This window comes from Schistocerca americana, chromosome 11, assembly GCF_021461395.2.
Source record: "Schistocerca americana isolate TAMUIC-IGC-003095 chromosome 11, iqSchAmer2.1, whole genome shotgun sequence".
NCBI classification, from domain to species: domain Eukaryota; kingdom Metazoa; phylum Arthropoda; class Insecta; order Orthoptera; family Acrididae; genus Schistocerca; species Schistocerca americana.
Window position 1 is genome coordinate 184,595,392 of NC_060129.1, and position 25,939 is coordinate 184,621,330.

Below are 25,939 nucleotides of genomic sequence, written 5' to 3' on the forward strand. Positions count from 1 at the left end.
CTGTTTAAAAGTTGCTTGGAATCCGGCTCTGTCTCTCATCAAAAACCAGAGGGACAGAATTAGTGCTACCTCACCTGCTGATTAATAGTCACTATCGATATTTGTGATGTTTGTTGTCCTTGGTTGTGTGTTGACTCTGTGGTTACTTGTTCTGTGCGCTCAAAGGGCTCTGAGCATTATGGGACTGAACATCTGAGGTCATCAGTCCCCTAGAACTCAGAACTACTTAAACCTAACTAACCTAAGGACATCTAACTTAAACTAACACTCCCATGTCCGGGGGAGGACTCGAACCTCTGACGGGGGGAGCCGCGCGAATTGTGGCAAGGAGCCCTAGACCGTGCGGCTACCCCGCGCGGCCCTGTTGTTCCCTGTGTGAATGTTCTGGACCGCTCTTAAGCCCATCGTAAAAATGTATTTACACTGACCCATGTTGTCCAAAATTTCTTTTGCATTCAATGTTGGATGTTCACCAGTGATAGTCCTTGTGTTGAGGTATCTGTAGTCACAGCATAATCTGTATATTCTTGTGCCATCCGACAACATTTTTGGGAACAGTTAAAACATCTACACTTGTTCAACAGTCCCCTCAGACAGTTTCTGATGGAGGAATTCTTCCGTTATTGGCTGTAGGTGTTCTGGAAGCCTGTATGGTTTCCTGTAGACAGGAGCGTTATTGTCGGTGAGCTGAGAGGAAACTCGGACATGTTAGGTAGCTGGAACCAGCGGTTAGGTAGAAAGCGACTGGCGTGGCTAGGGTGAATTCACATATATAAACTGAACTTTTCCCGTGCAGATCTGACAGTGATGTTTTCCAAGTCACCGTTTTCCTGCTGGCTTTGAATTTTATATTGCATGCAGCCAATTCAAGGTCATTTATTCAACTTAGATGGTTATCTCCCCAGTCCTGCGGTCTCATCTTTGGAACCTTACTCGATAGTAGTAACGTTACTACACTGAAACGCCAAGAAAAAAAAAACAGCATTTCCGAGGTAACGATGAACTGGGGACTTTCCCGTACGACGATTTCGCGAGTGTACTGTGAATATCAGGAATCCGATGAAACATCAAATCACCGACACCGCAGCGGCCGGAAAAAGATCCTGCAAGAACAGGACCAACGACGACTGAAGAGAATCGTTCAACGTGACAGAAGTGCAACCGTTCCGCAAATTGCTGCAGATTTCAATGCTGCGCCATCAACAAGTTTCAGTGTGTGAACCATTCGACGAAACATAATCGATATGGGCTCTCTGAGCCGAACGCCCACCCCTGTACCCCTGATGACTGCACGACACAGAGCTTTACGCCTCGCCTGGGCGTCAGCACCGACATTGGGCTGCTGATGGCTGGAAACATTTTGTCTGGTCCGACGCGTCTCGTTTCATATTGTATCGAGCGGTTGAAGATGAATCGGTACCGAGACAACTTCATGAATCCATGGACCCTGCACGTCAACAGGGGACTGTTCAAGCTGGTGGAGGCTCCGTAATGGAGTGCAGCTAGAGTGATACGGGACCCCTGATACATCTAGATACGACTCTGACAGCTGACACGTATGCAACTATCCTGGCTGATCACATGCATCCATCCATGTCCATTGTGCATTCCGACGGACTTTGGTAAATCCAGCAGGACAATGTGACACCCCACACGTCCAGAATTGCTACAGAGTGGCTCCAGAGACACTTTTCTAACACTTCCGCTGGCCACCAAACTCCCAAGATATGAACATTATTGAGCAGATCTGGGATGTAACGTGCTGTTCAGAAGAGATCTCCACCCCTCGTACTCTCACGGATTTATGGACAGCCCTGCATGATCCATGGTGTCAGTTCCCTCCAGCACTACTCCAGACATTAGTCGAGTCCATGCCACGTCGTGTTGCGGCACTTCTGCGTGCTCGCGGGGGCGCTACACGATGTTAGGCAGGTATACAGGTTTCTTTGGCTCCTCAGTGTACTAACAGTGCTGGTAATTGCCGGTGCTGGACTTAGATTGGTGAAGCTTAACCATGCCTCGCCGATCAAAGCGAAGATGACGGCGTCAAATTTAGAGCGGTTTTACTAGTGTAGGAAATTTATCCGGTTCCGCCAGTAAACTGCTTGCGACTAAACACGCGGAGTAGAGCGTCACGTGATGTGTTTGACGCGGGGACTTAACATCTGAGGTCATCACTCCCCTAAAACTTAGAACTACTTAAACCTAACTAACCTAAGGACATCACACACACCCATTCCCGAGGCAGGATTCGAACCTGCGACAGTAGCGGTCTCGTGGTTCTAGACTGGAGCGCCTAGAACCGCTCGGCCACTCCGGCCGGCTGACGCGGGGCAAACCGCGATTGTGTTTTCGCGACGCTGCGGGGGTTCCGAACAAACGACGGAAGGAGTTCATCACTTTGTTTCGGTTCTGCAGCGTGCTCGCGCGCGCGCACGTGTGTGTGTGTGTGTGTGTGTGTGTGTGTGTGTGTGTGTGTGTGTGTGTGTGTTTGAGAGTGAGTGAGTGTGTATGTGATCAAATAGGTATGTAGGTAGGCTGAGCTGCACGTCACATCTACCTCGTGTCATACGAAGATGGCGAGGGATGCTGCAATCTCTAGTTTCAAAATAGCAATCCTTCCTCCATTAAATTCACCGTAAGGTTCGCTGTAACTTGACAGTCTCTGCAAAAATGGCTCTATGTAACACCGTCTATGGCAGTGATGCTCAGTAGGAGAGTATATTAAATTCACACAGGGATCGGTTTCATTTGCACTGTTCGCTCACTCTGTTTTTATTCGAACAAATTGGCCATCATCTGTTGATCACAAATCACACTAAATTCGAGGTACTACGCCCTTACTGTATAACTCTTGCCAGACATATGTTCTTTCACATTAACTTCTGACACATTTTTTTCCCTTGCACTACATTAATTGTAAAAATACACTTTTAAACAACATGGTTTCTTCTTTACAAGTGCTACGCCGTATATACATTAATTTTTAACGTTTTCTTTAATACCTTACTGTATTTCTCAATCAGTATGTCAACATCCTGTACAACAACTGCTCTTATTCCTGTGTCCTGTGCAATTGTCCTTTAACACTATGCATTCACTTCAAACAACATGTCACAACGACACTTGTTTGTTACTGTCTCATACTATAACATTTTGTTCCCCTCTGACCAATCAGAACACTAATCAGCGCTACGAACACCATTACATGTTCTACCACACAGTTGAGTTATCTCCATCTTCCTGCTCCTCTGGTTTGACACTGATACTAATTGTTCTTGGCACAGTACTGAACATACACGTAATACACACATACAATTCTTATTTAAGACTTGCATATTTCCAAAAAATAAATACTGTCATGGAACAATGTAGATAAGTAAATAAATTCGCAAAAAAATTCTGTATCAAGCTGAAGTTAAATATGGTACAAGGGAATAATTTTCAGATACACAATGCGTTGCCAGAGGTGAAAGTCATGTAAATTGTCATTAAAAAATTCCTAGCACTAGTCGGAGACAGAATTTTGGGTTGAGCGATCTAGTGTGAGACAAAAGACGAAGCACAGTTCTGCAGTTATTTGCAAGATAAGAAGGGAAACGTAGACATCTTTTTGAAGCTTTGTAGGAATAAATGGGAAAGGCAAACATTCCTGTAAAGACATTGCAAGAGTATATTATGTTCCCTTCACTGCCCAGTGGTTGAAATATTTTTTTCATATGCAAGAAATTCTTCAGTATTTTCGTTTTTATCATATGCTATGGGTAACAAAATGTTTTTGTGAAAATTTCGGAGACCAAGTTAACATGTTATCACAGGGTGGGTTGGAAGAAATAGAGCAAGAAATTCTTATTATCTTGTAGTAAATTACATTTTAATAGTAGTTACTTAATGTCAATTCATTAAATTAACTAGACAAACACAGACATGTAGAATAATTTAGAACAAGTGAGAAAAATACACTGGTTTTGCGTTAGCAGTAGGAGTTAATTTTGTGTTGTCAGCTGGATTCAATCATTGTGACTGGTCACTGGCTTTAGTCCTGCCTACAGTCGAGACAGCCCTTTGGAAACAATATCCATGTAACTTACAACGAGGATTGCGCAAGGAGAGACCGTTCATTTCTCCTCCTTTCCAGATTTCTCTCAGCTGTTGAACAGAGCTCCTGTCCTGGGCGGATGATATCCGGATTCCACCACGACAGCACTCTGTTCCTGAGCAGAGGCAGCGTCGTTCCATTACAAATGAAGAAAACGAACTGCAGTGGTCCCTGCACCATCGTGGCTATGTGTACGTAGTACACAAACTGCGCTATGCCTTGTGCCTGGTGGAACCCAATTCTAATAATTATACCTATCCCGCTCAAAATAACGCCCTTAACTGACATAAAAACATATTGTTTCTTAGAGGCAAATTTATCGTTACTAAAAATTTTGAGTTGCCGCATGGAGTTCCGAGCATGTAAGTACATGTATCCCACCGACCCAAGACAAACCAAATTGAAAGTTATCGATAGAGAAATCCCCGCAAGGAATATTATCCGACTGTGCATCAGGTAATATTTGCTCATCTTTTCGAAAGCAATAGTTGCTATGCATACCACACTCCACGGTATCAGTGCGTACAGCGCTTGACCACGGAATACCCTTCTGGCTTCAGCAGGTGGCAGGTCGTCAGGGAGCCTAAGATGACGGACACAAGCGTACATTTGGTAGCAGAATAAGTTTAGCCAGATACACCTTAGAAGAGTGAGGGCACTGTCAATGTGGACCATCGTAGATAGGTCGGGGACACCTGTCATACGATAAATGACCTCAGAACACAAGATCTGCGTTATACCCGTGATCTGAATGGACAAGAATATCTTTCCCGGGACATTACGTAACTGGGGCAGGTACATGTATACAACAGTGGTCAAAAAGCGGAAAATAATATTTAAGGCTATAAATGACATTTCTAAAGGTTTTAAGCTGTCGATTTTGAAATCTTTGTATTTCAAGGTGGCACTGTTCAAGCTGTCTTTGTACTTAAGAGCCCTTTCTGTTGGCCTCACATACCCTTTGTAGAACTCTCTTTCCCACGTTAAATTGTACGTCGTGAAGTGCGATCCGTTTGTGTAGAAACTGACGCCGCATAAATCGAAAGACTTATGGAAAGAAAAATCGCCACACATGAGCAACAGGACTGCTCTGGAAACAGAGCAGATGGCGTCTGTAGCGTTCGACTGCAGGCAGGACTGATCGCCAGGGCTGTCGAAATAGCAGCGAGCATCATGTACGGACTGTAGCATACTAAACGGGACGTCCTGACAAACGCCGAACGAGTTGGCTGTCATCCAGGCCAGCAGGCAGAGGTTGACGTTTATCCTCTGCGTGTAGGCCAGGTAGCTGGTGACGGGTACGTGGGGCGACCTCTGCACCACGTCGTCCCACAGCTGCTCGCGGCACCGCTCGCGCAGGTTTTTGGTTTCCGGTGGCAGGTCTTCCAGCGGACACGTGGGGTGGTCGAGGGCGTTCGCCAACAGCTGCACGCAGTCAGTGTCCACGGAGAACATGGCGTTGCTTCTGTCCTCCCTCTGCCACTCCTCATCTGCAAAAGAATCACTGCGAGTTGAGTGGTGCTCACACACCAAATGTATGTAGAAGCAGATGTACACATCTGATCCCAGAGGCTCCTCTGGATCACAAGACCAGGTGTATTTTAACTACATCATCGATGATAAATAATGTCAACAAAATTTTTTGTATTTGGAAAGATATATACCAGAGTTGAATCGAGAGAAGAGTACGCAATTCGTTTTCATCTACAGAGTATCCAGGAAGTCCCCCAAACCCTCTTGACTATCTACAGTAACTCTTCATCATTTCCTTGCGCCTTTTTTCCACGTCAACGCAGGGTCGGCGTTGTTACTATGGATTTGCCATTGTTAGTGTAGAGGGCATCCAGATCCCCTTCCTATCCCCACCCCATAACCTCCCCCCCCCCCCCAAGATGGAATTAGTGTAGACCCAGCTGTCTGCGTCTAGTGAAAGCAATGGAATAGTGTGAACGTGTTCATATGTCTGTGAGTCGTGTAATGGAGGCGGGACGTGGGGACCGCCCGGTATTCACCTAGTGGGATGTGGAAAACCGCCTAAAAACCACATCCAGGCTGGCTGGCACACCGACGCTCGTCGGTAATCCATCAGGCGGATTGAATCTGGGGCCGGCGCGCCTACCCTAGTCCAGGAAGCAGCGCATTTGTGCTCTCGGTTAACATGGTGGGTGACTTTGTGCAATCATTGAGGACATACATTCGTTTGCTTGGTATCCCTCCTTTGAAGCTGACGAAAAGCGTTGGTGTAATTACTATACTCTTTTGTTTCACTACAGCACCATTGCAGTTGTGAATTCGTGTTGAAACAGTTACACTGTAAAGGAGCGTTTAGTGGCGCGTGTATGAATGCACGAAGGTCCACAGAGAGGGCAAACAACGAAAAACATTATGAGAGTATTTGCCATGGTGCAAATCGTAAAGCAGCTCTGCTTGTTTGAGCGCAATAAGCTGGTTATGTATCGAAGGCTGGTAGCGTGCTGGACGTAAAAAATACAAATGAAAGCGTGTTTCCTCAACCGGCCGAGCAGTCTGGAATGAAATCCTTTCGCAAGAGTTGCTCACATTCAAACATTGTGGTCACCAACATATGACCACATTAAAAAATATTTGATAATGAAAGGATTTAGGCCGAAGTTAATGAATTAAAAATCTGACTGCTGCTTGGAGCGACTAGTTGCGACCTGCCGTGTCTCGCCCAAGAGTGTTAACAACAAGTATTATTTTTTATAGTCTCTAGCCGTATTTTGGAGTCTGAAGCGAAGCCTAATCTCAGGCTCTACTGTAGAGATTTTGGCGCAATTTCCACTAACAGAGAGACAGGTTCACGAAATAGGTTTTTGTATATCATCTGTAAATTTTTAGTGCAAACTTCCTGAGCTTTGATAAATTAAAGTCCTTGCCTGAGTGAAAACCATGCGATTACCATGGCACGTTTACCTGTCTACATGTGAACGCTAATCTCAGTAACTGCTGCAGGTGTGCGTGTGTGTGTGTCTGTGTGTGTGTGTGTGTGTGTGTGTGTGTGTGTGTGTGTGTGTGTGTGTGTCTGGAGCTTACAGTCGGTCAACAGCGAGATTATCAGCACCCTTACTCACATTAAAAGAAACAAATGTGGATAAAACTAAGAAAATGGTATCACACAGTGAGGAGGAAACCTTTAAAGTGACGCTCATCCTCTCTCTCCCACCTCACTCGCGTTGACCACACAAGCACTCTGTCTCGCACCAGTTAAGACAACGGATAAAGGGTGAAAGGTGCTATATCTGGGATTAAAACGGAAATAAAAGGACAGGTGAGCTAAAAAAAGAGACTCTAAGAAATCTGATTGGCTGACCACATACGAAAAAGATGGGTTAGCTGGGCACACAATTAATACGTTAAAATCATCTCCCTAAAATTTTCGGAAACATAGTGGACAAATTACAAAACCATAAGACTCTCATCACATTCGTTTGAACGTTAATTAAAACGGAGGGCAGATCTATCAGCAAACCAGTCGCTGCCCACTGGTCGGAGAATAAAACACAGTCTGATAAAATCTGGCGCACCATGATCTGTATGCCACAAGTACTACACAATGGACAGAGTCCTCACCGGAGCAAGAAGCCACGTGTCACAGGGCTGTGGCCTGTGTGAAGACGACTGGGGAGCCGCTCATCCTCCCACCGACCCAAAAGCGAGGAGACAGCAGGCAGGTGGATGGCACACCGCGCTAACTCAGCAGCGCGGCACGCCTCCCTGCTTGCTAGACCTGCCCTTTCGTTTCCAGCAACATCCACATGCCCTGGCACTCAGCAGACAGACTTCTCCTTCCCCTGCCGTTGTAGCTGGAGGAGGACGTCCTGGATATTGTGCACTACTTTAGCTACTGGGTACAAACGTTGTAGAGAGTGAAGAACACTCTGGGAATCAGAGCAGACAAGGAATTTAGCACTTTAAGCACATTTCCTCTGCTACAGTGCCTGCAAGGTCGCATGTCAATCTGCATCAAAGACTAAAAACTTGCAAGGCAGTCAGACATTGAGTATACAATCAGAGAAAACAATAGTGCAACCAACAGAGTCCCCCTGTTTCGACCCATCCGTAAAGACAGTTCTAAAGGTTTGGTGACCATTAAAAAAGTCCTTTAATAATGTACGAAAATATATGTTGGACTGCTACATCTGCTATACTGCACTAAATCAAAGTTACTCTGGGCCTCTAATCAGGGTAGCAGACTGTTAAAACGCTGGATTTGGTGTTGCACTTGCTCCACACCAAGTGACTCCAGCACATGCCCTACCTAGTGTCCAGATGTCCATGTTGCTCATGGAGAAATGGCATTCCAGAGGTGGAGGAGCAATGGTATGGTGTGCAGGTGAAGTTGGAGCTACAAGAAACTTACATGCCTGATTCACCATGAGGAGGTGTCGCTAGATGGTGAATGGCGGTTTCCCAACCTCAGCACAGAGACTGGGTATGGGGCTGGTTCTGTAAGCGCATCCTAATATCCTTATGCGTCAATAATCTTGAGGTAAAAAGACCTCGTTGACCTGTGCACTGTGCATCCATAGTCTAGCCACGAACACACAAGAGCCCTATAAAACTGGAGCAGACACACCCTGTCTCATCCCCTAGACCTTAGGTCAAAGCACTTTACAGTATTCAGTGCCTTCTGGGTTCTGGCTTTCAGGTCTCACAGGTGTGGCAACCACGAAAATTTGGAGTTCAAACTGAGGCCCAGAAACTTGATTGAGTCTTAAAAATGTCGACTTGTATCCCTCACATGCAAGTCAGGTAAATTAAAATTACAATGAGAATAATTAAAATTCTTATCTGCAGAAAACTGAAAACCTGTCTTTGCAGCCCACCTCCCTAACTTCCGCACTCTAAGTGCAACTGGTGGGTCGCCGTAGCACTTCTGGAGGAGGAACATGAAACAGCAAAATCGTCCACAGTTAAGAAGCACTGTACAAGGCTCCTTTCTGTATATGTGATACTGTTTATCGCTAAAAAAAAGAGGTTAAAACTCAAAACATTCCTCTAGGAACACCATTCCCTTGCTCAAAACATTCCAACAGCGTGTTACGAAATCAAGACCTAAAAAAGCGCTTAGACATGAGGGACCATATGAAGATGGTGAGATGACCATGAAAGCCCCATTCGTGGAGTTGCACGAGAATACTGTGCCTTCTGGTTTCTGGCTTTCAGGTCTCACAGGTGTGGCAACCACGAAAATTTGGAGTTAAAACTGAAGCCCGGAAACATAGCGTTGTACACCTTACCGATATCAGAGAATATGCCAAGACAGTGCTAGTGCTGTCTACATAGTAAGGCCTGCTGAATAGCCACCTCTAGTAGAGTCAGGTTGACAACAGTGGATCGAAACCTCCAGAATCCACACTGAGAGTGGTTAAGCAGTTGCCTGGTTTCTAACAGCCAGACCAAACGACGGTTAACTATTCGCTCGAGGGTCTTCCCTTCACAGCTTGTGAAGGCTGGTATCAGCAGTAGTCGCTGCAAAATGATCTGCCAGAGTTTGAGTGATGTTTCTGGGTGTAGTTTGGAGACACTTCTGTTTCAGCACTGGTGTTATTGGTAGACGACTGTGTTTGCCAGAAACCCTCATAATGGGTTCCAGTACTTTTGTAGAAGAAGTGGAATGGTTGACAAAGTCCAGAAACGCTTGGTACGCCGTTTTCTTGCTCTCCTTAATGATGTGTCAAGTATTGGCTCTCGTGACCTGAAAGGCTGTGAGATTGTGTGTTGCTGGGCTGTACTTAAATAGTTGAAGAGCTAACTGTACGCCTGTCCTGGATTGCTGAGCGACACACACCAGTCCAACAAGCAACAGGACCTTGGGATTGATAAGTCAGTGGTGTGATGGATCTATCGTGTGATGTGGTCCACCCATTCGTTGACACTGTTGCAGTCTTCAGACACAGCCAGATGGACGAAAAGCATCCAGTTAGCCCTACTGACCAACAATTTTGGTGGCTTCTGTGCAGGTAATGCTCCATCCAGTAGATGAATACAGACTGTGACGTGGTCACTGAGTGAAGATCATCAGTGACTGCCCACTGAACCTGGTCTGCGAAGCCTGGAGAGCAGAAAGAGAGGTAGCTGGCTCACAGTGACCCAGTGGCAGCACAGAAAGGAGTGGGAGTGCCTGTGTTGAGGATATGCAGCTCGTGAGACATCAGAAAGCTCTCCGAAACGCGACGGTGAGGACAAGTAGAGATTGATCTGCACAAGATATTTAGGACATTAAAGTCTCCAAGTAGGAAGAATGATTGGAAGGGCTCTTTCATAAGGTCTGTGACAGTCTCAGTGTGCAAATGGATAGGGTATAGTAAACCAAATTTAGTAAGTAGATAGCACACGAGTAGGCAGTTAATGTTATATGTGGCCTCCAGTGACAGGACGTTGTTGATTTTACAGCTTTGCAGTATTACGTGTTTTACAAAAGTAAAGTGAGCATAAAACGTCCAGCTGCACGAACTTGCAGCCAATTTGAAAGAGTAAATAGCAGAAAGTTATCTAAGATTGAAAGTGAAAGATATCTGAATATAATATTAACTAAAATGGACAAGAAACTAGAAATGAATAGATTTAGATGAGAATGAATTCTCGGAGGTAGAGGAAAGTGAGTACACATTTACCGAAAGACGATACAAAAGAATGAGTGACAATCTTTCCAAACAAAATCCAGAATGTGAAGCAAAACCGAAAGAGCCACTGGTGATACTATGCTGGGGCATGCTTTAATTAATCTCATGAAAGAATTTGAATTGCAGGAACCAGAAGAACTACCTGATGAAATCATAGAGGGACGAGAACTGTTAAAGATCGCTAGAGATATAGAGATCAAGAAACCTAAAAAGCCACCCAGTATACAACAGAAATAAGCAGGTAACATTTCCTGGAAGGACATAATGGTTGAACATAATTTATTGTGGGAAGAACAGGAGGTGAAAGACTCTAGAACTGTTAAACAAAACCATTATCCCCAGTAACGTTTATAATATTGAGTTGCAAGTATTTTTGGGTATAGGATCACAAATTAGTGCTGTATCAGAATCATTTTTTGAACATATTTCAAGTAAGCCAGGGTTAGTAATAATGTCTGTGAGTGGAGTGAAGATTGTAGGAGCTACTGGCAAGTCCAGTAAACCCATTTGGAAAAATGTACTGATTGAATTTAAAATGCAAGGACAGAAATTTGAACATGACATTTTATGGTACCTGAATTAAGTGCTGAGATGATTTCGGGTATTGATTGACTGGACAAAGAAAAAGTGTTTTTAGATTGTCGTAATGGAATTGTTAAAATTAATAGGGAGCCTAATACATTAGAAATTAAATTTACAGAAGATGACACTGTACATGGCGCTAATGTAGAATCCATAATGCTAGAGATAGAATCTGAAAATGATGGTTTGTCTCACTTATATGAAATCTACCATGTGAAAAATTTAATACTGAATGAATAAAAAATTGACAATTTTAAGGAAATTGTTGATGCTATCCAAGAACTCTTGTGTGAACAGAAAGATGAACTATTTGCTGTTTTAAATAACAACAGGGAAGTGCTCTCTGATAATCCAGGTGTTGTCACGAACTTTGAATACCATATCGATGCAGCTGAACATGAACCATTCTGTGTAAGACCCTATCCAGTGCCAATAGCTGAGAAAGAAGTGGTACAGGCCGAAATTCACAGAATGTTAGAATGGGGAGTGATTGAAAGAAGCAACAGTAAATATAATAGTCCACTTATTATAGTAAATAAGGAATACAGTGGCATGCAAGTTGTTATTCATGCATGAACACTGAACAAGATTGTCAGGAGAGAGGTAGACAGGCCAGAAAATGTGGGTGATCTGTTGCAAAAATTCCATAATGTAATGTACATAACTAGTCTTGACCTCACTGCGGGATATTGGCAAATAATCATTACACAAAGATTCCCAGAAACATACAGCATTCGTGTTTGCAGGGAAATGCTATCAGTATAAAGTTGTACCTTTTGGTTTAAATACTTCTGTTTCAGTTTTTATAAGAGCATTAGATACTGTGTTAGGAAAAGAACTTTGTGCCAGATTAACTGTTTGTATAGATGATTTGTTGATTGCTACTGAAAGTTGGGAAGAACATTGTGAACTATTGAACAAAACTCTCGTTGCTCTTCAAGCAGGAGGAATGACTTTGAAATTGAAGAAATGTGAATTTGTAAAACAGGAGATTAAGTTTTTAGGACACGTCGTAACTACAGCTGGGATTGGCAAGGACCCAGAGAAGCTAAATGCAATTGAAAAGTGTTCTCCACCTAAGAACAGAAAACAACTGAAAGCATTTCTTGGTCTTTGTGGTTTTTATCGCAAATTTGCGAAGGGGTAAGCTTTTAATAGCCCATATTTGAACAGTTTGCTAAAGAAAAACAGTGCATATATTTGGACGTCAGAATGTCAGAAAGACTTCAGAGACTTGAAAACTGAGTTAATAAGAGAAACTATTTTACATCATCCTATTTTAAGTGAACCATTCCACATGATGACAGACAGTAGCGCATAGGGGATTAGTATTGAAATCTTTCAAGAAAGCACAGAATTTGCGGAAGCAAAACATAGAACTATAGCTTTTGCTAGTAGAGATCTAACTAAATATGAGAAAAATAACACTATTTCAAAGAAAGAAGTTTTAACCATAATTTGGGGCTTACAGAAATTTAGAAATTACTTATGGGGCACAAAACTATTATTCATACTGACCATAGAGCCTTAACTTTTTTGAAAGACTGTCGATTGTTTACTGGCAGTTTAAGTTAATGAGCTCTGTACTTACAACAGTTTGATTATGAAATTTTGTATATCAAAGGCAGTGAAAGTCGTGTGGCCGATGCTTCATCTCCATTGCCAGAGGATATGAATAACCTACTGAAAGAATGTAATAAAGGTGGTAAGTTTCACATGAGATGTATCAAAGACGTTCCAGGTAGAAAAAGAACTCAACAGATTTGTAAGAGTATGCGGTCTGGAAATCTGTTAAAACAAGTTTCATTAACCCCAACTTCCCACAAATCAGTAAATTTTATAAGATATTTAATGGAATATTGTATAGGAGGAAGATGCAAGTACTCAGGAATGGAAAGTTTATTGGCCTATGCAGTTTGAAAATGAAGTTATTGATTATTTCCATTTTGCCTTAGGGCACTGTGGTCTAAAAAGTGTATTGAGAAATTAACTGACGTAATTGTGATTTAATGTGGGTGCCACTGAGCAAATTGCTGACAGAATTAAATCTTGTGATGTGTGTCATAGGGCACAAGTTGCTAACCATACCAACCAGGGTATATGCAAAACACAGTGCCAAAAGACATCTTGGAATTGTTATCAGTAGATTTGTATGGTCCTCTCCCTAAAACATAAGGAAGTAGGTCTTATATTGTGGTATTTTTAGGAGTTTTCTCTAAATTTATTAAGTTTTACCCTATCAGAAAAGCTACTGCAAAAGCAATCTTTAGTAAAATGAATGAATATTTTAACACCATTGGTAAACCCAGAGCAGTCCTATCTGATAATGGACCTCAGTTTAATTCTAAAATATGGAAAGAAGGTATGAGACAACATGGTATACAAGTGAAATATATTTTTACCTACCACCCTGCAAGTAACCCTGTCGAAAGGTATGTGTGGGCATTAGGAAGATTAGGTAGAACCTATTGCCACCATAATCACAAGGCCTGGGGCAGATTTGTGACAGATTTTGAAAACGCCATGAGCACTCTCTACCATGAGACAATGGGGTTTACACCCAAATAAATTCTGTTGAACCATAAAAGCAAAAGTGTTATTGAAGAGATCTTGAAATTTCCACCTGTTTTAGGGATTAACTTGCATGAGCAAAAAGAACTAGTTAGGAGGAGAATGAAATGAAAGTGGCTGTTAGATCGAAAAGGCATAATAAGTGCCTCAAAACAACTAAATTTAAACTTGGTGACTACGTTCTGGTGAAAGCACATGAAAAATCTAGTGAAATTAATGATGAAATTTCTAAATTTAAATACATTTACAATGAACCATTTGAAGTGCAAGGAGCTCCACATGCCAGTGCTTATTTTCTTCTATACCCTAGATCAAGAAAACCTTTGGGAGTTACAAACATTGTTAACCTAAAATAGTATGTCCACAGAAACAAATAATGAATGAAATCAAAACCCTCAGAGGGCACTGCACTCTATGCGATGCTAGGTGTCTGGCAAACACCAGGTACTCAAGTTATTGACAATACTATTTCCTTTTCTTTTCCTGTTGTCAATCTTCCTCTTCTAGCATTCAGAACTTCTACTATCATCTTTCCTTCTTCCCTATCAGAATAGATATCAGAATAAATAGATGTGTGTATGCTAAAGGGATGTGATAAATAAATGCAAAATACAGTAATTGTTTGTGGATAAAGAAGTAAATAAGTAATACACGTGCACTAGAAAATGACTAAACATGTTGTAAGTAAAGTGGGTACTGTAATAAGAAGTAGAAGCACGCAATGCAAATGAATGACTAAAGTTCTTGGAAGAAAGGTGTTCAAGAATAAGTAAAAGTAGAGTTTCAATGGATACTCTAGTATGTCTAAAAGTTTTTGTATGAAAATGGTGATGGAAAAGTTTGTCAAAAACAAGGGAAAAGTACCTACTATATGTGTATGAGTTAGAAGTGAGATGTTCCTTTTTCTAAACCACAGGAGTTGACGGAAATCACTTGCAATAAAATATAAGATGATTTCCTGAGTTGATATGTGTAATGACCTAGAAGCGTGTGAAAAAGCAATGACAAATGAATAGAAAAAATCTCATTCTTGACTTAATCCTGCATATGACATTTAAATTCACAGGTTTATGATGTAGTCATTTGAAAAGAAATGTTTTTTGTTACCAGTGTCTAATATATGTGTTTCAGTTTCACATTCTGTATAACATAAAAAGATAATTGAACCAAATGTGTAATATTTACTGGAGATGATGTAATAGGGACTGCAAGGATAAAATTTCTGCAGTATAAAATAAAATAAAATGCTAAAAATGTGTTGTTGGGCAACAAACCAAAATAGTAAAGAGAATACAATAGAGTTAATGACAGGACTGCCAATTGCAGCAGGCAATAACAAAGACTTGCCAACCAGGGCAAGAATACAGTTAAAATATTTCCTTTTTAAAGAAAATTTGTACATGTTTCTGTGTACCTAAATGTTTACAGACATGGTTTGCAGAGTGCTATTGCAGGCAACAAAATAAGCTGAATTTTCTGGATTAATGTTGTGTATGTTTTAATTATGAGTTGCAAAAATGGACTGACTATTTCTATAGAAGTCAGTGAAAAACAATATTAAATCTGATGTAACTATAGGTATGTCTGTGCAATCAACCAAAAATGGACTGTCTGGTTGTAACACGAGGGCAGTGGAAATTAAAGCTAGGTTCTAAATAAATATATTAAAGTGTTTATGTGCTTCTCTAGAACAAAAGTTTTGAATTGCTATTAATTAAATGTGCAATGTAGGATGCTTTTGTGTTTGGTTAATGTATGTCTTAGTTTATGTATATTTGCTTTTCTACAGAATGCTATACTTGTTTTATAAATGTGTAGGTTGTTTTATGAACTGGTTGTCTGTTAATGGATAATATATGTATGAGATGAAGATGATTAAGGATGTCCTGTTTAACGATGGATTTTTTTTTCTGTTTATAAAAATGTTAAAATGACTTTCTCTGTAGTAAAGAAAATATTTGGACAGTCTGTGTATGAGATGATAATGGGTAATGATGTCCTGTTTTACGATAAACCTGTTATTCATAAAGTAAATGATACATATGCTTCTTTTTGAACAATCTTTTGGAAGAAATGTATGATTCTTCTTAGTGTATTTACTGTATGTATGTAACATGTTTTCTCTGACCCAACGAAAGTTGGATGGAATAATTTTTTTTCAGCCAGTACTACTTGAGTGTTATAGATGTTTGGGAAACCTCACTGAACCATGGGGCATGTGTAACACCATAGTAAGATCTTATGTATTGTTGTTCTTCTGATTATTATGCTTTACATAAAGTGTATTTTCTTTAGTATGTGCTCTTGATATGTTGTACTATGTTTTCTCTTCATTGACTAATAGCTTTGGTTGTATTTGGAAATGGATGATTTTGGTTAAGTAATTTTGTATTGATTTGTTAATACGGGTAAATGCAATGTTTACTTAAAAATGTTTACTTTGTAATGGTACTTTGACTACCGCGCCTCCGCCAATACAAAGATATAATTTACGATCGCGCACATAGAAGAGCGCTGCGCCAGCGACCGATATTTATAAATAATTTTGTTCGTTTTTTTTTTTTTTACTTTTGCGTAGGATTTTGTTTTTAACAACTAATTGATTAGACTCTCTCTCTTGTCTTCATACTAAAGACGTGTATTTTTCGGCGATGTGTTGAATGTGCTTTTGGGTGGAAATTAAAATTACATTACAAAGCGAGGTTGTTTCAATAGTGACTCGAGGTGGTTATCATCAAATATGTAAATTGATCATGACAGCGACAACTTGAAGAAGTTTTCAACAGACGGAGAAAAGTGAAAGACGGGTCATCCTACAAGAGAAATTAGGAGGACAGCCATGAAGACTACATTGTAATTAATACTGCGTACCTAACAAGATTATAAGATAAATTTCAATTATTTTCTGATGCTATTTCCGTACAGTCTCTTTTTGTAGTGTTGCCAACCCGGTCTGCCATGCACGGTCAAATTACAGCACGATCTCAATCAATAATACGAAGTCCGCCTTATCTGTAACTAAAACCACCAAAATTCCAAACCCAATCAGATTTTCTATTTTATATTTTTCATGGCAGAACCCCGAGGAGAAGAGTACACTACAACTTGATACTTGTAACTGCTGATCCAAATTTAGCTCTCTTGGTTCATGTTATGGTAAAATATGGAGTGGTTCCCCTCTAAAGGCCTGTAAGTATTATATAACGTGATGACCTCCATGAAGAAATAACAGAGTATTCGATTCGAATGGCAAGTCCCTCTGCCATCATATACTCGCCACCAATATTGTGCAATCACATTAACAGAGAGGAGGAATTATGATGTGATGGATCAGCACAATTAGTATGTGCAAATACAAGTTAACTCATACCAAAATTTATGTACATAACTTGATTCTGTTCCTCACCTAAATATCTCTCAATATCTTGAACAATGATCTCTGAGTGTCCAGATTGTTAGAAATGATTATAAAAAAAAGAAAGACGATTAACTGGTTAAATTTGTTCAAAATTGAGTGAAATAGGTTATCTAAAAGTAATGTAGATTTTGGTAAAGTTGAAGAGGATGTAAGTGTAGCTTTGTGAAAACCTCCCAGTAATTGAACTTCTTCAATCTAAAGTTTTGTGATCTCTTAAATTACTTGCTTAACTTCTGGTTTCAAATGTAGACAACTGAGATGATAACAGAAAACAAGCCATTTTGTGGTCACTTTAAAGTTAATGTTCTTAATGAATGGTTTGAAAACCAGTACCTAGTAAAAATATTCACTGTAAAATCAGTTATAAAAATGCATAAAAGGTGAATCAATATTTCAAAAAGAGAATTCCAAAAGTTGGCATTCTTTAAATTATTCATGAAAGTGGGATAGTTTGTTTTATTGTAGTAGTAAAGATTAGGGGATTCCCCATTGAAAGTTGCACAAAATGCACAAAGTTACATGATAGTAGTAAGTTCTAACGGCTTTTGAAATTTATGTTGAATTTTGTGCACATTGTGTGTTAAAAGGTCCAATTTCAGTTTATGAGCACCCATTTGCTGTTTTATTCTGACTGAAGGTAAAGTTACTATGAATGCCATTATCCATGAAAACAGTTACTTTTTTGCTTTCAAAGAATAGAGTGAATCTTAATGCAAGTGAAATTTAATTGAATTCGTGCTGTGTTGAAAATATCACAAAATGAAACTAGACCTGTGTCCAATCTCCAGTTAGTGTAGGCTTGCAATTGTTGTGCTGATTAAGTTACTCAGGTTTGACAAAGTATTTAAAATTGATGAGTGTAACAATGTCTTTTGTGTTTCAGAGGCCAATCATGTTTTACAATAACTGCTAGTATCCACTTTACCACTTTTTTGCTTGTGATTGGTTTCACTGCATTTTCGTAGGAAACAAGTATAGACTGAGTTTTTCCACTAAAACTGGCTACTTTTTCTTTAAAAGAAATGTTTCGCATTTCTATGCCTAATTAGTCTGGCGACCGTATTCTATTCCATTTGAGTACGTTTGAGTAATTAAAACTTTATCTAAATTGGATCTGACACTTTCTGTGTTTTTATGTATCTTTCATTTCAAGTCCAATAAGCAAAAAATGGTTCAAATGGTTCAAAAAATGGTTCAAATAGCTCTGAGCACTATGGGACTTAACTGCTGTGGTCATCAGTCCCCTAGAACTTAGAACTACTGAAACCTAACTAACCTAAGGACATCACACACATCCATGCCCGAGGCAGGATTCGAACCTGCGACCGTAGCAGTCCCGCGGTTCCGGATTGAGCGCCTAGAACCGCTAGACCACCGCAGCCGGCTCCAATAAGCAAAATGCTCTAGGCATTTGATGGTTAAATTTTGCAAAAATTCTCACATTATACTGCATCTACATACCAAAATTGGCTATAAATATTATATCTATATACTAAATGGTGCAGTATAGTGTTACACATGACTTTTCCCATGACAGGACAATTTGTTCAATTGGGGCATAGTGCATAGTAAACCAAATTTGGTAAATAGATACCACATGTGTAGGCTGTTAGTGTCATACCCTCCCACATGTGCACCAAAGTTAACGTAGGCTGCAAATACCTTGCTAAAGAAATAGGTTTCAACCTCCTGAATCTACTCTGTAAACTTGGCCAATTTTTAATCAGTTATGGTATATGGGAGTCAGATCAGGGACTGAGGGGAACGAACAGGATTGGGTTGATTTTGGGGGAAGAGACCAAACCGCAAGGTCATCGGTGTCATCAGATTAGGGAAGGATGGGGAAGGAAGTCGGCCGTGCCCTTTCAAAGGAACCATCCTGGCATTTGCCTGATGCGATTCAGGGAAATCATGGAAAACCTAAATCAGGATGGGCGGACACGGGATGGAACCGTTGTCCTCCTAAATATGGTAGATGGAACTAGCATTGTTTTCACAGTTTGGCCATATCGATTCAAGTGTCCATTGGAGGCCCCCATGATAGCGATAAATAAATCACTCCTTATTCTAAATAAATCTATCCCTATAGGTGAGTATGCTTCTGGACGAACATCGTAACTTTGAACTACAAATAGAGAAAACTGGCAGAAAAGGTATAAATGTGATGAATAAAGTTATAACCGTAGCTAACAGGCAACAACAATCAGAGTTTACCACCAATCTATATTAACATCAATTACAGGATATCGTGTGAGACTTTGGGCTCATAGGTTGGAGCTAGTTAAGGCAGCTGCATTAGTGAGGAGAGTTCAGTCAGGAGTGCTGCCAAAATTAATGGGTGTCTATTGAACTGCCCCATAGGATGCTTTGTCAGTAATTCTAGGAATATGCTCACTATAGTTGGAAAATAAAAAAAAACTGGTCTTTTACTGGCTACAGAAAGGCAATCAAATGAAAGTATGAAGGGTGCCTGGAACTGAGGCCAATCCGAAAAAGTAATAAATAAAAGATTACATATTACAACTGTGGCAAAACGAGTGGGAGGGAGTAAAAACGAGATTTCTTAACCCGTCGAGTGGACTGATTCATTACCTGACTGTTATGGCCCTCATGCTAAGTATCTATACAAAATTAGAAGATAGATACATGATAGCTGTTCCTGGGACAGTGCAGGCACACCAGAACACACATTGTGGGAGTGCATGATCTGTGAAGATAAATAATAACCAAATAATAGTAAATAATAAATAATAAATCACTACTCAGTTCAGTTCAAGTCCTTGATTATCCAGTTAATGAAACCTCTCATGGCTTGGCACCTGTCTGCTAATGCAATCCACCTACTATGCCAAGAACACTGTAGTGTTATTCTAACGCTGATTTTCGGAAGGGAAACTCATTTTTAGCTGTGTTTGTAGATAGTACACACATGTGAGTCTTGTTCTGCTGTCCGTCAATATCATAGGTTACCACATGCCTATCCTAAAATCCATGATGCTGTGTGGTGCTCTGAATAATTTAGCATAACTAATAGGTGGAAGCACTGAGTACTAATGAACAGTTAATTAATTCATTCCATGTGAGGACGAACCTGAATCACATAATTATCTATGCTTTTTTGTTTAACGTTACCCACTCATCTATGGTTTAATAAATCTTGTGTGAAATTCCTTAGAAATCTACTCCTACAGCTATCAGTATCAAGATTTTACTTTAAATACTGATCCTAATTCCTATGCGTTGTTTGAAAAGAATATTACTTCAGCTGGTATTGGCCAGTGGCGACCAAAGGCACTCAATTTGATTACACTTATCTACAAGAAGTCAGTGGGTAAATTGTTTCCCATTGCCACTTTTAAATCCATTGAGCATTAATCTCATTAATGGTGTCCCATTACAATGCTAGTGAACTTGCATTTGAACCACCACAACTAGCCTGTTGGATATAACTGATGATACTCGAAAATCTCTTATTGTCATAGTTCATAAACCGAGTCATTCAGTTCAATGGTTACGTTTTATTTGATAAACCTTGGTACAACGTTTTGGCAGGCACTCAGGTCTGTCTCCAGTAAGTCCTTACATTTTATTTAATTGACACTGCCAGAATCTTTTGATAGACAGTTGGATCCTGTCAAGAAATCTCATTTCCAGTAAAGTGAAAGTAATAGTTATGTCTTATTTTGTGTCCCTGTCAGGATAGAACTTTTGATATGATTTCGTATACACTAGTTAGGTGGTAATATTGGCTTATACATATTTTGTAGGTATATTATATCAATATTAATATTGATGATTACTCATGTTTATCACTGTCCTAGAGGTACTATGCAGGTGCTGCATTAGCAGAATGTCACAGCAAAGTTTGCAGCTAGTCATGTATGAATTGGCATACCTACATCCGACGGCACTTCCTCCTTAGGCCAGGGATCAGTTAGTTATACATGCAACCCTTGTCTGGTACTAAGTTTCTAACGGTCAGAACGACCATAACACCTCTTTCATCATGAACATATCATACTGTACAATTCAGTACTTTCCTTGCGCAGAATGCAGTAACACTGACCTTTTAAAATGATTTTTTCAACCAACACTACTGTTTATACACATCATTCATACAAAGTTTTCTCAGTATTATTAGGATTCACAGAATCAACATTTATAAGAAAATTATTAACAATTTTTATTCCATAATTAACTATTCAATTTTAAATAAAAATATTAATCATTAATGAAAAATAGAAAATTATAAGAAATATTATACTTAGATCATGTACGAAACGTTAAAATAACTGCAGCATTTACAATACTAACACTTTCACTGTCTCAGACGTGCTGGGTGTAATGTGGATACTGCTGGCCAAATTATTATACCTGTGCTGTCATGAAATACTTATCATCCGATCTTTGGAAAAGTATTGCGTGAAGAAGTTTCGTCTTTGCACGTACTACTGTCTGACATCTTATCTCCATAAGGTACAGAATTTCATTTCCTTCTTGTCATATTTCACTACGTCAAATTAAGTAAAACATTGCACAAAATATGGAAGAGTTTCCATAACTAATAACACATTGCATTAACCGTGTGTATGTTTAATTTTACTTCATTCGTTGCATTATAGGAAATGTAGATAAAATATGGAAATTTGATTTCAAACTTAGAACAGATCATTATCTCATTCCGTCCTCCAGTTATTGATTTTTATATCTGTTGGACACTTCCGTGAAATGCGTTCATTTCCGTCCCTGTGCATCATAGTGATGTGATCGTAATCAACATAATATTTCATAAACCGTTCGAGATAGTGAAACAAGGTTTACGCAAATGACAGCACTCAAAGACGTACATTGTTTGTATGATGAATAATCGAAACTTTTCTGTTAATCGAGATGAAGTAGCTGCTATGGAGCAGGGAGAGGTCGGCAGAGTGGGACACATAAATACGTCAACAGTGCTTTAGGAAATCCCAGGGAGCGCACTTGCACGTGCCCTCAGTGTGCTGGTGTAAGCTGTCGCCAGCACAGCAGTTGGCAAAGATGATATGCAAAGTTCAGTAGTAGACGCCTCTAAAAGGCGGATTGTGGCGCCCTGAAAGTATTCCAAGTTCGGAGTTGTCATGGTCGCGTGGACCGCTCGGCAGGCCGACCACGTGGTGCCGGACGTTGGCCGAAGCAAGAGGGCTGCAGCCCGGCCACGAGGCTGGCAGTTCCACGGTGAGGCTGTGTCAGTGAAAGAGGCTTGCACGCCGAGAGTGCCAAAGGTGGCGGACTTTGTGAAACTATCGTGGCAGACATTTCGCAGTTTGTATAGATGTTAATACTAGCCAGAAGAATCATGATACCTCAAAAAGAAACATGTAAATTACTATCATTTGCACGACGATTCTGATGCTGTAATCAGATTTTCAATATCTTTATTAGTTTAAAGTTTAGTATCTGCGGGTAAATTGTACAAGTAACACCCAGCAGTGAATTTCCAAAATTTAAACACTTCATTCGATTTCGTCGATCGACGTGTCTTTGGAAAGCTATTAGATTAAACCTAAAGTGGTATGAATTACAGGCATCTAACGTCAATAGTACAGGAGTTATTGGAGGTGAAAATAGCCGATTACTATAGATAGCGTCAGGCCATAAGTACTCCACAGCATGCTTATAAATATATTTATTCATCTGTGTCTTTGTTTAAATCCGATATATGCTATTCGTGAAGAAAATGGTCAATTATTTACCGTGTTTTAGAAAGCACGGAGACACTAGGCTACTGGGTTACTTTGGCTCGCTATTCCTTTGATATATGTTTATATAATTTGTTGATGTATTTAATAATGGATGTTAGAGCTTGTTTATAGTCCAGCCGTAGGAATATTTATTTAATTTCAAGTTATTTAGATGTAAATCCAGTATTTCGAGAGTGTTTGATGTTTGTGAGCGTACTTTGGCTTGAAGACATGGCGGGAGCGCTCTAGCCAATCACAGCGCTCGTGAATGGGGAGACTCGATGGAAGTGGGAGAGGGGTACGGGAGAGGACACGGGGGAGGTGCTTGACGCGGCAGTCGAGGCAGAGACTTGGAGAGTGGGCAGCGGTTTGCTCCTGGTCGCCACAGATAGAAATACTTCGGAATGCCGACGTTTGCACTTGTGAGATTTCCGTGGCTTCTACAGTGAAGACGTAGTGTGCCTGTAGAAGTGAATATCTCGCGAGCTATGTTGTCGTTCATAACTAATTACGTGCAGTAGGAATCTATTGTTTTCCTGTTATTCAACTTATATTTTATTTTATTATTGGACCATCGACACCAATAAGTGTTCTCCAGAAATATATACCACACTGTCAAAAGTACTTCTACTGTCGTACTCATCATTTAAAGTCGTTAAGATAATCTGCAGATTTATTTAATTGCAATGCTTCATTTATAAACGTTTTTTTTACGTCCTAAATTCGCAATTGTTGAGTCATAGGAAGCTTCGACCATTCGATTCATGTGTACATCCATATTGTATACTGTAGACTCAGCTGTATTTGGCCTGTAATGCGACAACTACGTATCCCAGCCCCTAGACAACGAAACCAGCCAAAACTTTTCATATTGCAACTCTGTCGTAGGGTACACAGTTGAGGGCCATCCATTCACATCATCACATTTTTATTGAGAATGCCCACACGCTGAATCAAGCGCGCCTGTCACGAGAGAGGCCAGAGACACACCCACAAGCAAGATGTCGCCAACGCCCTCTAGGCCTCACTCACGAACTCAAACTCCTGTTTGGCATCTGTCAGTACGTTTGCAGAGCACATCACAGCCTATGACAGTACATTGTGACCAGATTGTTAACTATAATGGGACTAGCAATGACACTAAAGTTTGTAATATCAAGGTTACCGACATTGCGTGCAAGAGGACTATTACTGATGAACTTGTACCAAAACACATGAACTCTATTGAAATTAAGTAAAAGTCTGTTCATGTAAATAAAGAACCATATTAGTCCACGTGTGCATTTGTAGTGTAGAAGGAGGATACCAACCATCCATAACAACGTCTGCTCCCTTGCTTCCTTGCGGTACAAGACTCCACACTCAGTAACTGTGGTGCAGCGGAACACGACGATTTAGCTCGTCCACAGCAGTTCAGTGCTTAGCAAAAAATTTATATCTGTAGCTGTTGAGCTACAGAAAACAAACATATTTAAAACCGGCCTTTTGTTCGGTCTCAAAAGAACTGTGTATGCAAAGCTTTACACTGTTCAGCGAAGATGATAAGAAAAGTTTCTCTCATGTGACAGAACTCTCACAGACGTACCGTTATCCCGCTAGCTGTCCGTGAAGTTTTGACGTAATCTGTGTTCAGAGACCATGTTCAGATGGCTGTGTGATGAATATTGTTTTCAGGATGCTGCTGATCTCGTACTGAGGGACATGAAGCCTTCGGTGTATGGGGCAACGATAGACACTCCAGAAGAGTTGATTTTTCATTTGGTTAAAGAATCTAGACGTATCAGGGGTCCCACATCAGTCCAACTGCACACGCTCCACACAATTACAGAGCCTACACCAGCTTCAACAGACCGCTACGACCATGCAGTGTCCACCGATTCATGAGGTTCTCACCATACCCGTACACGTCCACCCGCTCGTCTGACCAGGCGACATATTTGCAGTCATCAAGACTCAAATGTCGGTATAGCCAGGCCCAGGCAAGGCATAAAGCTTTGTGTCGTGCATTCATCAAGGGTACATGAGTGGGGCCTCAGCTCTGAAAGCCGGTATCGATGAGGTTTCATTGAATGGTACGCACGCTGGCACTTGGTGATGGCCCAGCATTGAAATATGTAGCAAATTGCGGAAGGGTTGCACTTCCGTCACGTTGAACGAATGTCTTCAGTCGATGTTGGTACGTTCTTGCAGGATCTTTTTGGGCCGCAGCTATGTCGGAGATTTGATGTTTTACAAGATTCCTAATATTCACGGTACACTGAAATGCTCGTATCGGAAAATCCCCTCTTGAGCCCTACCTTGGAAATGCTGTGTCCATTGTTCCGACTGTAACACCACTTTAAAACTCACTTACATCTTGATAATCTGTCATTGCAGCACAAGTAACCGATCTAACAACTTCACCAGACACTTGTAGTCTTATATAGGCGTTGCTGACCGCAGCGCCGTATTCTGCCTGTTTACATATCTCTGCATTTGAATACACATACCTATGCCAGTTCCTTTGGCGCATTAGTGAACACGAGTCAGTTGGTTGTTTTGATGGAATTGGGCATTGCTATGGCGATGGCAGCAATGGGTAAATGTAATAGCGCGACGTTTTCAGCAACGTCTCTACAACCATACTAGTCACGCAGCAGTGTTAACAACGTCTGTGAATATCACCAGCGTCGCGAAATTCACGGATGCCTAGTGGGGAACCGACGCTCCAGTGACGTTTCTGTAACATTTAAAGTAATTCTTTTTATCTCTTTCAAACACTGTAATATTTGCTATATGTAGGTTTTTACATCCTATTGGGCAGGAGTCTATAGATACGTCGAACTGGAGTAATCAGCTTGCAATAGAACTAGGGGGAGAGTTGCCAACCAGTCGAGGAACCAGCAATGAAAAGCACACTAGT

At 40.6% G+C, this 25,939-nt stretch overlaps 1 protein-coding gene across 1 annotated transcript in view; it reads right to left on the minus strand.

Moving 5' to 3' along the window:
- The window catches only part of LOC124553527, a 119,354-nt gene that overhangs the window by 21,155 nt on the left and 72,260 nt on the right, over positions 1-25,939 (minus strand). Inside the window, exon 7 of the mRNA XM_047127376.1 lies at positions 5,315-5,589. Coding sequence (XP_046983332.1) covers positions 5,315-5,589 — 275 coding nt within the window. The remainder of the gene's footprint in view (positions 1-5,314; positions 5,590-25,939) is intronic.